Here is a 17,470-nt window from a genome sequence, read left to right as displayed (position 1 = left end):
CCACATGTAAGGGAGGGGAATATAACGTATGGAACCATAATTCAAAACTTTCAGAAACTGAGTGAAAAAAATCATGTTCTTGGAATGAGTGTATTCCTGGAATCGGGCACAGTTTAAGTTTTTTTGGCCACCAAGGTAAGAAGGGAAACTTGAGGGGTACCTGGGTGGCTCAGTTGGTTAAGTTTCTGACTCTTGGTTTTGGCTCAGGTTACGATCTCACAGTTTGTGAGTTCACAGTGCTGACAGTGTAGAGCCTGCTTGGGATTCTTTCTGTCTCCTCTCTCTTCCTCTCCCCTGCTCTCTTTCTCTCAAAATAAATAAGATCTGAGATCCAGAGTCACATGCTCTATGGACTGAACCAGTCAGGTGGCCCTTATAGACAGTGTTTTGTTTTGTTTTTTTAATTTTTTTTAATGTTTACTTATTTTTGGGAGGCAGAGAGACAGAGTGGGGGAGGGGCAGAGAGAGAAGGAAACACAGAATCGAGGCAGGCTCCAGTCTCCAAGCTGTCAGCAAAGAGCCCGACACGGGACTTGAACCCACAAAGCATGGGATCATGACCTGGGCCGAAGTTGGATGCTCAACCGACTGAGCCACCCAGGCACCCCTAGATAGTGTTTTTGAATGTAAACATTTATAAAAGTTTTCCTTAGTGAAAGCTCAAGGTCTAGCATTGAATTGCTGTTCCAAAGGCATATTTCTGGAGACCTACTTTAATGTAGTTCCTGTATATTTTTTTTCTGATATAAGTTATTATAGACTTGGAGGTTAGAGAGCCTAAAGGTTTTGATAACTTACCCTATAGCCATAGCACAGGCACCTCATAGACCCACCGTTTAATATAAGATAGTTTTGGGGGCAGAAGTTGAGGGAAAGTTTTAGCTAGCCCTGAGTCAGCTCTTTTATGTTTAATTCTTTTGGTGACTACCAGAGGTAGAGCTCTTCCATGTTATTGGTTTAAGACAGTTCTCCTTGCATTAGAAACCAGGTGGTCCAGGCTTTGATGTTCTCTCATGAGAACTTAAGGTCCTGACTCATTGTGTTACCTGGTTAGAAGGCCATCTTGCCTCCATGGAACAGTGAGCTGTAGCTGTCTAGGACAGGGCCAAATAGTTCTTCATGAACTATTAGCTCAAGCACCTATACAAGCCTTTGGTTGTGCCTCGGAGTTCTAGATGCAAGAGTTCTATGCCATCACGTATGGGAGGGATAACTTTGGTTTAAAAGATTTGATATGTTTACTGAGTACCTACTAGGTGTGGGGCATGGGGCTGGGTACTGGGGGTACCGTGTTAGCTCTCAAGTAGTGCTCATCATCTAGTGTGATTTCTTTCTTCATTGATTTCACAATCTAGACAGAGTCACAAGGAACCATTCTGATGAGACTGTCAGAGCATCTGGGTACCAAATAAACCCCAAGTAGTTCAGTTCAGTAACCTGTTAGATGAGGGTGGTTTAGTATAGTCTATTTAAACATTGAGGTTTTCTGCCAAATGTTATAATGTTATAAGATTTAGTCTAGTTGATACAATTTTCCTCCTTGATCCATTATTACTGAACAAGATCAGATGGTTTTGATGTTTTTAATTAGGAAACTTTCCAGACACAGAAAAGTAGAATAGTAGTCCAATGAATAGCTTTATAATCATCATCTTGATTTAATGATTGTTAACATTTTGCTATATTTGCTTTCGCTATTTTTGTGTGTGTGTGTGCTAGTATTTTAGAGTAAACTACAGATATCATGACATTAAACTTCCGAATGCTTTTGAATGTAGCCCTGATAGATTCCTCCTGTAGTAGGCAGCCTCCAAGATGGCCCCCAGTGATTCCTGCCTCCTGGTGTTCATCCTTTTGTATAGTCCCCTCCCCTTGAGTGTAAGCTAGATTTATTGATTTGCTTCCAACAAATAGAATATGGCAGAAGCGATGGGATATCCTTTCCAAGGTGAGGTTATAAAAAGACTGTGGCTTCCATTTTGGGCATCTCCTCTCTCTTGCTCTTGCTGTCACTTGCTTGCTTTGACAGAAGCCAGCACTGTTGTGAGATGCTCTATGGAGACGTCCATGTGGCAGGGAATGCATATCTCTGGCCAAGAGCCAGCAAGTACCCGAGGCCTGTGAATGAGTTTGGAAACAGCCACCCTGAGTCAAGTCTTGAGTTAACTGCAACCCTGGCCAACTTCTTCATTATAGCCTGTGAGAAACCCTGAGCCTGAGGCACCCAGCTAAGGCTGCCTAGATTCTGGACCCGCAGAAACTGTGAGGCAATAAATGTTTGTTGTTTTAAGCTGCTGAGTTTTGGGTGCTTTGTTATTCGGCAATAAGAAATACACCTACATGGCTCCTGTCCTGTTAATCCCGGCAGGAGACTTAGTGACTGCTGAGTTGTGAAGAGTGATGCCAGGCTGTCAGCAGACCGAAGAGTGCTTATGCTGCTGTGGTGGGTGGCAGGCATCAGATCTCATTTGCCTCAAGTTTTTCAGTAAAAGGTTTTACATCTTTCAGAAGTAGAATCTTATCTTCCCGTCTCTCAAGATACTATTATGATTACCCATTCTGATTCTTAAAGGGTTATTTTTGTCTTGGCTCTGAAGAAATCTGTATCTTTTCCAAAGCAATAGAGCTTGGCACGTGGGAGGTTTCTGTCTCAGGATTCAGTGATCTTGGAGAAAGCAGTCTGCACTGGGGAGAGAGTAATGTGGCACGTTTTAAACCGTGTAATGGTCAGGATACATGGACAAAAGCATTCAGTACAGGAGTAATAAGGTCTCCTATAAAGTAGGATAAGAATTCCGTCCTGCACTTAAGAAGAAGCTTCACACAGAACTCTGATGTGATATTTAGCATGGTCATGGGCATAGCATTTAAGAACATATAGGATTTCCATGTTTAAAGATAAAATCGATAGCTTTGATTTTACCCCAAGGGACCTGTGCCCATTGAGTGAATCTGAGTAAGATCCATCACTCTGGGCAGGCCCTAAACAGTTCTGGTGGTGAAAGATCTTTACCAGTTTTTGGTGCTTGCTTCAATGTTCGAAAATGGTTGAGGATCCTGGGTTCTGACTAAGGTGAAACCTGAGATCTATAAAATGAATAAAAGTCCTTGAGGGCTGTGGAGACTGCTTGCATGGCCTTGATGGCCAAACACAAAACCTCCCATGGGAATCCACTACTAGTCAGTCTTCTTAAAAGGGTAAGTTCCTTATAAAAGGATTTGAACTTAAATTCAATGTGACATTGAGTTCTGTCTGATGTGTTGTTTCACTAACCAAACCAGAATGTGGGGGCTAGCAGAGAGTCCTTATTGAATACAGAGATGGAACAGCAGGTTCCTTTGCCCGAATACAGGGCAGCTGAGACAGAAATGAAATTAAGGGGAAAGCCTCTCCTGGGATGTAGTTTGAGTTGAGTGATATGTATTCTTTACCCTCAGAAGGTGTACTTGGTGGGGGAGCCTGGGTGTCTCAGTTGGTTAAGTGTCTCACTCTTGGTTTTGGCTCAGGTCATGATCTTATGGTTTATGAGTTCAAGCCCTGCATTGGGCTCTGTGGTGACAGTGTGGAGCCTGCTTGGGATTCTCTCTCCATCTTTCCCTGCCCCTTCTCTGATTGTGCTCTCTCTCTCTCTTTTTCTCTCAAAATAAATAAACAAACTTAAAAAAGAAAAAAAAAGAAGGTGTACTTGGGGAAGTGAGGTGAGATTGGGGAGACCCATGTGATTTTTAAACCTTTCAGATTTCAGTCCAATGTGTAGTCAGACTCAGAAGCAACAGTATTGTAGCAACTTTAAGAAGAGAGATGAATAGGGGTACGTGGGTGGCTAGGTTGGTTGAGTATCCAACTTTTGATTTCAGCTGAGGTCATAATCCCAGGGTCGTGGGATTGAGCCCCACCTTGGGCTCCGTGCTGAGCATGGAGCCTGCTTAGCATTCTCTCTCTCTCTCTCTCTCTCTCTCTCTCCCCCCCCTCCCTCTCTCCCTCCCTCCCTCCCTCTGCCTGTCTCTCCCTCTCGCTCTCTGTCTCCCCATCTCTAAAATTAAAAAAAAAAAAAAAAGAAGAAGAGAGATGAATAAGGCCAATCATCAGTGAGTCAGTAACATTACATCATCATTTGAGACGTTAGTTGTAGTTCTTTGTGATTTCCAGGAGCTACTGTTTAATGATATTAAATTATAATAATACGTGAGTTTTAGCAGGCATTTGCCTCATTCTGAGGAGTACTTTCCTAATCTAGATTTCCCATGTGTGAAGTTTTTCCACTTGGTGCAAATCCTTTCTCCAAGTTTTCTAAAGTTACAGTTATACGCCCATGGAGGCTTTGGGTGTGTGACGTTCATAAGGTCGGACACATTATGAACACATTATGAGGACACATTATGAGGACTGAAGTATAGGAGAACAAATGCAACTCGTTCCTTATAGTGGGGATGGTATATACTTCCTGGTCTCATCCATAGAGAATCTGAAGAGCCGGGACATCGGCAAAGAGGCGATGGGGAGGGAGAGGAGAGATGATTGGTTTTGGTCAGTGGGGACTCGGTCAAGATGATTCATACAAGCTGAGAAAAATTCTTTTTGGGTGTTCTTTCAGAGAATCTTACAGAAAATCGCAGGGCTAGCTAGTTGCTTTCTAGAATTAAATCTGAGGAGGCATTAAATTTAGGTTCTTCCTCTGGTGTTCTCCTTGATTAATAACTTCACATATAAGATAGCAACTCCTTTCTCCCCCGTAATGGAAAGAATCACATACACAGCGATTTTAGAGTATGCTGGGAATATGGACAAGAGCTCTTTAAAGGAAGTAGCCCAACAAAGAGGGTCTGGTCAGGAGTGTAAGAGAGAACAGAAAGTAGATTTTATTTTTCCTTGTAGCTTTGCTCTGTTGGCGATTCATATGCGGAAAAAGAGCTTTATGTGTCTTCTTGAAAGTTGGCTGGCAAGATTCTGTGACATGTGCTATCCTTGGGGAAAGTATTCAGTAATTTTTATTTCTCAATTTTCCTCAAATTCCTAATTAAAGGTGAGAGAAGGACAAATAGAAATATTGGTGGTGTCCACATTGACTTCACTGGAATTATCTGCTTGTAAGTCATATCAGTGCTCAACTAGAAGGAAATTCACAATTTCTCTTTATTTCTTAGACTAACAGAAAAATGCATGCTTGAAATTTTTTTGACTTTAATTTCTCTCTTGAACTTATATTTTCTAGAAAAGCCCTTTCTCTCTCTTTTTAACTTTTTTAATGTTTATTTTTAAGAGAGAGAAAGACAGAGTGCAAGCAGGGGAGGGGCAGAGAGAGAGGGAGACACAGAATCTGAAACAGGCTCCAGCCTGTCAGCACAGAGCCTGACACGGGGCTCGAACTCAGGAGTGGCAAGATCATGACCTGAGCCGAAGTCAGACGCTTAACTGACTGAGCCATGCAGGTGCCCCGCAGAGCTCTTTGTCTTAAGCTAAATGGCAGAAGCAGAGTTGGTCATGACCAGTGGAACACGGGAGCAAAATTAGTAAGGGAGGGAACAGGCATGAGTCAGAGGTTCATTTCTGTAGCTATTTCCAATGCCCTGAAGTAAATTTACTACCCACTATTGCATACTGATATATGTGCAGGTGGTCAGCTTTTACTTGGAAATATGTTAGTGGAGATTTATTTTCCTAGGAATGGGTAGAGTAAATATGGCCATAATTTCTGTTGTGATTCCAAAGGAAAGAGCTGGGATGAATGATGGAAGTTCTAAGGAGTCATATTTTTGTCCAGTGTTTGGAACTGTCTAACCATAGAATAGTCTGTCCTGCCCGAGAAGTGATGGAGAAGTCCCCAGCAGGATTGGGTTGGGAAATAGGTGGTGGGAAAGTGGGAGAAGGGATTTCTACACTGGGATAGATGTTGGACTGGTTCTGTCCACAGGCAGGACTTGTTGTGACTACTGGGGTTAAAATAGCAGTTCTAGGGGTGCCTGGGTGGCTCAGTCAGTTAAGTGTCTGGCTTCACCTCCAGTCATGATCTTGCGGTCTGTGAGTTCAAGCCCTGTGTCGGTCTCTGTGCTGACAGCTCAGAGCCTGGAGCCTGCTTCTCCATCTCTCTCTGCCCCTCCTCCCCCTCATGCTCTGTTTCCCTCTGTCTCTCAAAAATGAATAAACATTAACAAAAATTTAAATAAAAAAATAGCACTTCTAGGGGCGCTTGGGTGGCTCAGTCAGTTGGGTGTCCGACTCCGGCTCAGGTCATGATCTCACGGTTTGTGAGTTCGAGCCCCGCGTTGGGCCCTGTGCTGACAGCTCAGAGCCTGGAGCCTACTTTGGATTCTATGTCCCCCTCTCTCTTTGCCCCTCCCCCACTCACACTCTGTCTCTCAAAAATGAATAAACATTAAAAAAAAATAGCACTTCTAGTTTGCAAAGTACTTTCACATTATTTTATCTTTTAATCCTTACAATAGCTCTCCATTCTAAGAAAGGGCAGAGATCAAACATAATTACAGCTATTATCATCTAATTGACAGTTTCTATTGTGATAGGTACCTGGTGGACAGAAAAGTAAACCAGAGGGTTATATGTCCTCAAACAGCTTAACAACTACGTGAGGAGACAGGACATGCACGTAAATAAGACTATGAGATGGCATGTATGAATTACCTGATGAGAGAGCTAGATCAGTGGTTCTCGAAGTGTGGTCCCTGGACCAGCAACATCAGCATTACCTGAGATCTGTTAGAAATGCAGATTCTTGAGTCCCACTCCATACCTACTGAATCAGAAACTCCCAGGGGCGCCTGGGTGGCGCAGTCGGTTAAGTGTCCGACTTCAACCAGGTCACGATCTCGCGGTCCGTGAGTTCGAGCCCCGCGTCGGGCTCTGGGCTGATGGCTCAGAGCCTGGAGCCTGTTTCCGATTCTGTGTCTCCCTCTCTCTCTGCCCCTCCCCCGTTCATGCTCTGTCTCTCTCTGTCCCAAAAATAAATAAACGTTGAAAAAAAAAATTAAAAAAAAAAAAGAAACTCCTGGTGTGGGGGTAAGGGCATCAATCAGTGTTTTTTAAAAGGCCTCCAGGTGATTATGATGTGTACTTGAGTTGAAGATCACCGATCTCGTCCAGACCAATACTTCTCAAACTCTAGCACGATAAGAATCACCTAGAACAGCATCATTCAAAGTGTGGCCCAAGCTCTGCAGGCCCTCCAGGTGATTTTGACTGACCTGAAAGCTTATTGAAACACAGATTTTTCTAGTCTCACTCCCAGACATTCTAATTCAGTAGATGGGATGTGAGAATTTGTGATGCTCATGGTCTCAGATTATTCTTTGTGTAGCCTTGCTCTAAGCCGTTATACCTCTGGGATTTAGCAAAAGAGTGGGAAATGAGAGGTACTCTGTGGGACCACGACAGTGAGGGTGGTCTTCACCGAGTAGAAGAGGGAGGACCTGATCTGAGTCTGATGGGAAGACTTAGGTCAGATAAGAAGTTGTTTGAGGCTGGGGGAATAGGATGAACACTCAGCATGTTTGACTGAAGTAGAGCATGCATACTAGCTAGACCTTGGTGTGCCCAGCTGGGGACTCAGGAAAGTTAGCAGCTGTCAGCTCTCACCCGTTCTCCCCAAGGTGGAGGCTGAGAGCCAGGCAGCAGGCAAACAGCCTAGGACCAGGAGTTCTTTCTTGGTTGCGCCATTATGTGGTCCTACCTCTAAGTGAGACTTTTAAGACCCACTTAGAAAAGTTCTCTGCTTTTCTCCTCTTCCCTTGATTCCCCTGCTCACCAAACCTAGCTTGCTTCAGCTCTACAGCTTGTTCTCTCAGTTTGGTCTGAATCTTCAGGCTTGGATTCTGACCATTCTTCTCAGACTCCATGTTGGTTTAGTTCTCCCTGGACAACTCTGTGGCTTTTTTCTCCATATTCACCCTTCCCCCTCATTTCTACCCATCATCTCAGTCCGTCCTAATGGGGGTGCGGGACCTGGCCAACATGCTCAGTCTTCTTCCATATACTCTCATCTTTGTTGTGTTCTGGTGTCTCCTGGTCAGCCCTGTGTTGCTGTCTGTGACAGGAGAAGTGGAAGATACTGTGGAAAGAGCCAGAGGTCAGGCTTGGACGTCAGGATAAGCAGCCTTATATTAATGGGATCGCAACATTTTGACCAGTGATCTTGATAAAGTCCAACCACAGCTCAAGTCTGAGGCACAAAGAGCAAATATCCTCTAGGGTCCCAGAATATTTTTGTTATTCTTAACTTAGCACCCCCACTCAATTTCTGGTCATCCTTGGGTGCCCCAATGGTTACTGCATCTGCATCATGGCGTTTGTCACGGAGAGGAGCTGCCCAAACCACTCAAGAAAGGTAAGATCAGATTCTAGAAACACCCAGGACCAGCTAGCATTCCCTAGCCCTCAGTGGAGCCAATTCCTTTTGCCCCTGCTGTGGGCTTTTCTTCTCCACGGCTCCTCCCCTCAAGAAGACCACTGGAAGATCAGGGCATGGAGTTCTGTGAAATCACCCTGAGCACCTGAAGTCACCCTCCTGTCATTTGCTGGATATACTCCACACCCTTTTGTGACGGGGGCTCACCCTTATAGTCAGGAGCGCTCTGCAAGGGAGAGGTGTTCCAGGTGCTTGGAGACTGGCTTCTGGTGGAGTATCCCTCAGGGAGTCTGATACCCCTCACCTCCCAGGGTTTCTGATATGTTCAGCCTTCATTTGCCCTCACCAGTGGTTCTGGTCCACGCTCCCAGCCTGGAGGCTGGCAGGGAGTTGTGGGTGCTCAGATATCTCTTAGCTGCTTCTGTCCCTCCCTACAGAAGCTGGTGGGGGTAGTTTACCTACTGAAGATAAAGCTCGAGTTGCCTCATCCCCCAAGCCTGTTCCTTTAGTACCCTTCAAAACTGCCCTTAGTGTTTTGTTTTTGCAATGTCTGGCTGCAAGATCTGGAACTGCTTGGTGAAAGCTGGTAGTGCTGAAGTCTTGAGACCTTAGCTCGGCCTCTTTGTCTCTAAGCAGAGTCAAATCTAAATTCAATTTCCCTCTTAAAATTACTTCCTGCCAACGTCCAAAAGGCCACAACTAGAGCAATTTGAGCAATAAAATATATAATGAAAGTACTGGATTATAAGCCATAGAATAAGATAAGTATTGATGAATACATACTTACATAAATAAATAATTGAATACATTAGTAGATGGGGGATGTAGGGAATAGTAAAATACTAATCAATACAGGTAGAAGGAGTGAGAGAAACAGAAAATCCTGATGAGGCAAACATCATAGTAGTAATGCTGAAATCAGTGGGCCAAAGTTTGCAGAGAAACATGCTATTTATATAGTTTCAAAATAGCTCTCCCAAGATTCTTAATTGCAAAAGGAAAAACAGTACCACTACAGTGAAGAAATCTCACAGGTGCCATCTTTGCCACATAGTCAAGGTTAACCTTACCAATGATAAGACACACAGACATTATGGACCCTCTATTATGATGCCCTGAGAAGGCATATTAGTCGGGGGTTCTTCAGAGAAACAGACCAATAAGCTGTATGTAAATAAATAAATATATTTGGTATATGTGTATTTAGTATAAAGTTTTAGTATAAGGCATTGGCTCATGCAGTTATAGAGGCTGATGTCACAAGATAAGCTGGGTGAGTCGGCAAGCTAGAGACCCCGGGATTGCTGTTGGAGTGGTTCCAATCCAAACGTCAGCAGGCTCAAGACCCAGGATAAGCCAATGTTTCAATTTGAGTCCAAAATCAGGAAAAAAGCCCACATCCCCATTTGAAGGCAGTCAGGCAGAAGGAATTCTCTCTTACTCTGGGGAGAGTCAGAACTTTTGTTTATTCTTCAACTGATTGGATGAGACCCACCCATATTTGAGAAGGTAATTTGCTATACTCAGTCTCCACTTAAATATTAACCTCATCCAAAACACCCCCACAAAAATGTCCAAAATAATGTTTGACCAAATAATTTAGCACTCCGTGGCCTAGTCACGTTGACACATAAAATTACCTATCACAGAAGGGTACATTATTACTTCCATGGAATTCTCGCCAAAAATGTATGACCTAACCTGCTTTTTAAAATTTGTTTATTTATTTTTAAGAGAGATGGTGAGAGAGAGAGAAAGAAAGGAAGAAAGAGGGGCAGAGAGAGAATCCCAAGCAGTCTCTGTGCTGACATGGGGCTTGCAGCCATCAACCGTGAGATCATGACCCGAACAGAAACTAAGTCAGATGCTTAACTGAGTCACCCAGGCATCCCTGCATGACCCAATCTAATCATAAAAAACCTTAGACAAACTCAAATTGATGAACATGGTGCAAAATAACTGACTAGTATTCTTTAAAAATGTTGAGGTTACGAAAGACGAGAGTGAGGAAGTTTCAGTTTGGAGGAGTTAAGGATACAGGACACCTAAATGTAGTGCGGGATCCTAGACTGGCTCCTGGAACACAAGGGGACGTTAGTTGGAAAACTAATAAAATTTGAATGGAGTCTATAGTGCAGTTAATAGTTCTGTATTTGTGTTAATTTCTTAGTTTTGATAAATGTGCTGTGGTTATATAAGATGTTCATATAAGCAGAAGCTGATTAAGAGGTAAACAGGAACTCTATTTTTGTAACTTTTCCGTAAGTCTAAAATCATTTCAAAATAAAAAGGTGTTTCCTAAGTGTTTTTTTAAAAAGTTTATTTATTTATTTTTAGAGAAAGAGCAAGTGGGCGAGGGGCAGAGAGAAGGAGAGAGAGAATCCCAGGCAGGCTCCGTACTGTGAGTACGGAGCCCGACATGGGGCTTGAACTCACAAACCACGAGATCATGACCTGAGCCAAGGTTGGATGCTTAACCGATTGAGCCACCCAGGTGCCCCTCAAAATAAAAAGGTTTTAAAAAGCTTCCTGCCATTTGGTACTTGAGGACTTTTTAATAGCAGAGTATATTTTAATATTCTCTAAATTTATAACGTGTGTGTGTGTGCATACACTTGTAATGTTGTATCTGTCAGTCAGCATTTTCCACAAATGCTAAACTCCATCCATTTTTTTTGGAGGCACCTTTAAAAATCCTAGACTTCTTTTCTTTCCTTTTTTGTTTTTTCTATATTCTGTATTCCTAACTAAAGCCTTTTTTTTTTTTTTTTTTTTTTTTTTTGTAAATGATCACAGCTCAACCCTCCTTCTGTTCCGGAAGGAACATCCCTGAGACTATGTTCTGTGTATATGAGGCATGTTGCAGGGAGCAAAGAGTATGAGGCCAGAGGTCAGAAGATCTGAATGTCAGGGGCACCTGGGTGGCTCAGTCGGTTGGATGTCTGACTTCAGCTCAGGTCATGATCTCGCCGTCAGTGAGTTTGGGCCCCGCGTTGGGCTCTGTGCTGACAGCTTAGAGCCTGGAGCCTGCTTCGGATTCTGTGTCTCCCTCTCTCTCTGCTCCTCCCTCACTCATGCTCTGTCTCTCTCTGTCTCTCAAAAGTGAATAAACATTAAAAAAAAAAAAATCTGATGCCAGCCTTATTAGTCTGGTTCTATTACTAACTCTGTGAACTTTTAGTTTTAATGCTCTGACACTAAATGGGAAATTTGGGCTGAATACTGTATGTACTACTTGATGTACGGATTCAAATGATTTTATATGTATATATATTCTTTTTAATTTTTAATGTTTATTTTTGAGAGAGAGAGACAGAGAACAAACAGGAGAGGGTCAGAGAGAGACGGAGACACAGAATCGGAAGCAGGCTCCAGGCTCTGAGCTGTCAGCACGGAGCCTGATGCAGGGTTTGAACACACAAACCATGAGATCATGACCTGGGCTGAAGTCAGATGCTTAATTGAGCCACCCAGGCGCCCTCAAATGATTATATATTTTTTTTATTAATTTTTTGTTTTTATCAAGGTCCCATGTGCTCTGTTTTTAGGTTTCCCAAGGTTTTGTTTGTTTTTTTAAGTTTATTTATCTATTTTGAGAGAGAGAGAGAGAGAGAGAGCACAAACAGGTGAGGGGCGGAGAGAAGGAGAGAGACAATTCCAACCAGGCTCCAGGCTCCACACTGTCATCACAGAGCCTGATGTGGGGCTTGAACTCACGAACCATGAGATCATGACGAGCTGAGATCAAGACTTGGATGCCTAACTGACTGAGCCACCCAGGTGCCCCCCCCCCCAATTTTTTTGTTTATCCATATGCATTTTTGCCTCTTGCCCCCAGAGTCTTTGGATTCTACAACAGCCATCACAATTTACTGACTTAATTCTGGCATTTCCCTTAGACTCTCTCTCTCTCTCTTTTTTAATCAAACTAAGGGGATCTACAGTTTCTTTTCTTTCTTTTGATCAGGGAGCTACTGTAGTTGTCCTCTATCTTGTTTTTCTTCTTTCTGGAGGGAAGAAAAGTTTTCTTATGTTAGGGCCTTGAATGGGCTGAGCCCTGGCACAATCCTGGAGGGACCATTGGCTGGCACACCTCTCTTGCCCCTGCACAGTGGCATGAGAGCTCTGGGGCCAGGGTGCTTTGACCAACCTGCGTCTCTCATGCCAGCACTAATGCCAAGGCATGGAGCCAGCAGGGAGCGCCATTTAAGAAATAACTGACACTCTTGAGAACAAATGATTTACCCAGGTTTGCTTTGTTATTTTTGCCCAGACAGTATTTTTTCCGTGTGTTCCCAGCATACAGGTAGTGGGCTTTTAGATCCCAGGGTAAGACCCAAATAAGGGAGATGTTGGTTGGCAGTGGGAAACCCCTGAGGGCTCTGGCCTGAACAGCTTGCTCGTCCTCACCAGAAAAGACAATTTGGGCATGTTCAGCAAATTGTAGGGCTTTCCTTGGTCCTTGTGTTGTTGTTTTTAACTTCCTTTTAAAATTGAGATGTAATTGACATGAAACATTGTGTCAGGTGTACAAAGTGTTGATTGGATACATTTACATATCGCAGTAGCTCCGTAGCTTTAGCCTCCAGCTTTACTTGTGCCATGTTGGCCTGTTAAGTCACATTCGCACCTCCAGCCATTTCTCTTCCCAGTTTGTTTACTGTCATTGGATACTTAGTGTTGTCAGCTTGCTGCTCAAGAACGGTGAAGTGGGTGGATATTTTTAGAGTACAGCATCTAGAACCATGCTGGCATGTAGTAAACATTGTATTTGAGTTTGTTTCATAAAAATAAGAAGTTTTTCCTACTTTCAAAGAACTTACCATATAGTTGGAAAGATAAAAACCCACCAGCACAGAGCACACTATGGAAAAAAATGCTACTCAAGAGGCAGGGCGAGAAGAGGCAAGACCCTATCTTCTTTTTTTAATTTTTTTATTTTAGAGAGCAAGCATGTGAGTGGGGGAGAGGGGAAGAAGGAGAGAGAGAATCTTTAAAAAAATTTTTTTTTACATTTATTTATTTTTGAGAGACAGAGCACTAGTGGGGAAGGGGCAGAGTGAGAGAGAGAGAATCCAGAGCAGGCTCCAGGCTCTGAGTTGTCAGCACAGAGCCTGACATGGGGTTCGAACTCACAAACCATGGGATTGTAACCTGAGCTGAAGTCGGACGCTCAACCGACTGAGCCACCCAGGCGCCCCAGAAGCAGAATCTTAAGCAGGCTGCACACTCAGCACAGAACCCAATGTGGGGCTCCATCTCATGACTTCGGATCATGACTTGAACCAAAATCAAGAGTAGGATGCTAGGGGTGCCTGGGTGTCTCAGTTGGTTAAACATCCAACTTGATTTGGCTCGGGTCATGATCTCACGGTTCATGAAATGGAGCCCTGCTTCAGGCTCTGCGCTGACAGCACAAGCCAGCTTGGGACTCTCTCTCTCCCTCTCTGTCTGCCCCTCTCCTGCTGGCACATGTGTGCTCTCTCTCAAAATAAACATTCAAGAAAAAAAAAAGAGACGCTTAACTGACTGAGCCACCCAAGCGCCCGAAGAACTATCTTCTGTGTGCTCTCCTCAGGTCACCTCATTTATTCATCTAAACAACCAGCAATTCCTCCCATTTTGTGGTTCATAAATTGAAGTCAATAGGCGCAAAAGGCCTTAAAGTCCTATAAGGTCATGTGTGTAATAGCAAGATTTGAACACAGAGCTGTGTGAACTGAAAGCTCCCATTACCACCAGAAAGAATAGAGAAAGCTTTGAAAGGAGGCTGGTGCTGGACCTTGAAGGATGGATAGAATTTACCAAATGGAGAGAAGTGGGGGGCACATACAGGTTGTAGGGGGCAGGGAAAGGGGTGGGCACAGCATGGGCAAAGGTGTAGCCTTGGGAAGCACGAAGCGTGCTTGGGAATGGCAGGTGTTCCCCAGGTGTGCTAGCATAAGGGAGGAGTGACAGACAAAGCTGGAACATGGGTTGGAGGCAGAGCATCCTGGGCCTGGAATTCTGAGTTCGGGCTTTATTTCATAACCCATTTTACAGCCTATTGAAGGTATTTGTGAAAGGGAGTGACATGGTGACAAGTCTTGTCATGGTGACTTAAGTTCAGGTGGGATATGGAACGGGCTGGAGAAACAGAGGGGCTGCTGTCATGGAAGCTAATGTGTGAGGTACATAGATATGGTGCATTATGCCATTCAGCCTCACAATACCCCTAAGGGATGGGCACTGGTAATATCCCCATTTTCCAGGTGGGCAAACTGAGGCATTGAGAGGTTAAGTACTGACCAGCCTACCACAGTGAATAATGATGTTGCCAGGATATAAACCACCTGTGCTGCCTCTGTATGCCACAGCACCTGAGGAGACGTCCGGGGGCCATTTTAACAGGTCGTGTGTGATAGTCCAGGTGGCGAGGACTGAACTAGTTCAGTAGTGATGGAAAAGGAGAGATGGGAGCAGCAGTGCGAAACACCATCGTATGTGAGCCTGATCCCAGGGCTGGACCTGTAGCTTCATGGCTTCTGTTTATGTAGTGTTTCCCGCGGAGGCTGGTGCTCAGTGGCGAGAGCGTTGCCGAGACCGTGGGGCAGCATGGACAACCTCGCCTCCAAACTTCCTAAGTAACTTATTTTAGGCTTCTTGTTTTTCCTGAGGAAATGTATTAATCTAAAAAAGCAAGTGCTGAGGTTGGTGTTCTTGGTTTGAGTTACTTTTAAGACCATGTAAGCAAACTTCCAGGTGTTCTCAAGCATCTCAGGCTTTCATTTCTAGCGTTTGAGACAAGGAGGTGGCTCCAGAGGGCTGGGGGTGATCAGATCTCCCTTTTGCCCATGAACCTCCTCCCTCATCTGCTTCTCTTGATATGTTCCCAGTTACTTCCCTGTTTTGCTATTGTATGGGTTGACATATAAAATTATTTAATTTGTTTTACTTTTGTTTCTAATTTTTTTAAGAGAAAGGGGGTGCATGCATTTTGACTCTGCAAAGCTTTTGACACGCAGTTAAATGAACCTATAATTCATATGTGCTGAATGCCATGGTGACTGTGTAGGGCAGTGTGGGCCAGCCCAGTGACCTCTGTGCTCTGTCTGTTGCAGGTGATAAGAAGTACATCATGGGGCCCAAGCTTTCTACTCTCGATGCCACTGTCTTTGGACACTTGGCACAGGCAATGTGGACCTTACCTGGGACAAGACCTGAGCGGCTGATCAAAGGCAAGCCCTACAAACCTCTTCAGGTCTTGGGAGTCGCTGTGGGGTGAAGGCAGGGGTAACACAACAGAGAATTCTAGGCCATTGCCTGTGAGCTTGACTGTGCTTTATGGAGACATCAGGCTGTCGTGTCCAGGGCCAGGGTCAGTTTATTGTGCTTAGGATATGTAGGGGTTGAGGAGACACTGGGCTTCTTACCTGCCATCTTGCGTCAACAAGGTTGATACAAACCGTACCGTGTTTTACACCAGGGCTTTTCTTTCAGCTCCTTACATAGTGGACTTAACACTTGTTGAAACAGGGCTTGCATTCCACCTCATGCACTTGTCTTGTTGGTCTTCCTTAATTTCCTTTGGACAGTGGTGGCTCACCACTTTCTGGTATATCCAGTGCTGCAGTAACCATGGTGGGGTGGGGCTGATGGGGCTCACTGCCCATCTCGAGGCTCCTTTTGAGTCTGAACTGGTCTCACATATTTCACATGTAGGTATAGGAACATATGTTTCTGTGTCATTTGACTTCAAAACATTCTTTTCTCCCCTTCCAGTGGGTGTCTGTAGATGATCCATTGAGAGCAGTAGAGCTAGTAAGTTCAAGCAGTAAAAATGGAGACAATGTTAACCAATGTTTTGTAAGCTTGGTTCTATGCAAAATATTGTTATTATTATTATTAGTAGTAGTTAGTAGTAGCTGTAGCCCTAGTAGTAGTACATTTTAGCCAGAGAAACACAGCCTTGTGTCTCTGTTGTGTGATCTTGGCTGTAAGGCCTACCAGAGTTAACTTATAGTTGGAGGGGTGGAGGTGAGGATGAATGGGACCAGCCTAGAGGATGAATATATGTGTGGAGGTGAAGGTAGGGGTGTTAAGCCAGGAGTAAAATTCACTTTAGCAAGGGAGCAGGGAAAGTGAGCTCAACGTGGTTTGATGTCAAGGGACCAGATCTTGATGTGTGTGTGGGGAGGGCGGTGCAGACTGAAGTGGGGGGATGCACATGGCAGCTGGGCCATCTGGGAGAGTCTTCCCCTGTGTTGGTAGATGGGAGCTGTTTGGAGTCATCTCCACTTAAGTGCCTCGGGCCTGGGGATGTGGGGATCAAAGTCCGATATTTGGGTTTGGGAAAGGGTGTGACAGAGTTGACCAAGGTATTTATACCCCAACTGAGTAGGTTGGGGGTATAGATGAGATCACCAGTGAATAGTATATAGAATGCTTTTAATGTTGGGTGGATGGATGGTTGGAACCAAGCAAGGCAGAATCATATAAGAAACTAAGGCAGGTAAACACTCATGTGTGGTGGTCATAGGTGAGTGGATAGGAAGGTTGGTGAAGGCTGAAGTTCTGTGTGTGCGTGTGTGTGTGTGTGTGTGTGTGTGTGTGTTTATTCATGTGAGGCCCAGAAGCCCAGACCAGGGCATGGACAGCAGGAGTCATTCTCCAGGTCCTCATATTGGTGGTGGTGAGGCTTTAGATACATTACCAAACGTGGTTGAAATGGAGGAAGCATCGACTGAAGGTTTTCCAGAACTTCAGCTGAGTGAGGGTAGGAATAGTATGGACTGATACTTAATTTCCTAAATGATCAACATGGAGATATTCCTTGTCTTGTGATGTGTTGGAACTTACGATACTTATAGTATTTAAAATAGTTTCCCTTTATTTTAATCAGATTTTCCAAGGTCACCTAAAATATATTGGTTCCCTTTAGTTAATTTAGAGGTTTGTTTTATATCTACTTTCTGTTCCTATTACTTCCTGCTCCCTCTCTTCATTTTCCTAGCACACCACTCTTACACACCTATGTACACACATCACCACCTCTGCTCACATACTTTTATACACACACATCCCATACACTTGTACACATAGACTTACATTTGTACCCAAGCGTACAGACA

The 17,470-nt window shown here is 44.1% G+C and overlaps 1 protein-coding gene across 9 annotated transcripts in view; it reads left to right on the top strand.

The window, feature by feature from the left end:
* Positions 1–17,470, top strand: part of FAXC (failed axon connections homolog, metaxin like GST domain containing) — a 79,438-nt gene that overhangs the window by 46,710 nt on the left and 15,258 nt on the right. For all 9 annotated transcript variants that reach the window (XR_015251418.1, XR_015251417.1, XR_015251416.1 and 6 more), the window contains one exon: positions 15,461–15,577. Coding sequence is in view for 5 of the 9 variants with exons in the window: in XM_086707477.1 (XP_086563603.1) it covers positions 15,461–15,577 (117 nt within the window). In the remaining 4 variants the exon portion in view is untranslated. The remainder of the gene's footprint in view (positions 1–15,460; positions 15,578–17,470) is intronic.

This window comes from Puma concolor, chromosome B2 (genome assembly GCF_028749965.1).
Source record: "Puma concolor isolate L17-30 chromosome B2, mPumCon1.1.hap2, whole genome shotgun sequence".
Lineage (NCBI taxonomy): Eukaryota > Metazoa > Chordata > Mammalia > Carnivora > Felidae > Puma > Puma concolor.
Note: the sequence above shows the minus strand (reverse complement) of the source record. Positions and strands in the feature narration are given on the sequence as shown.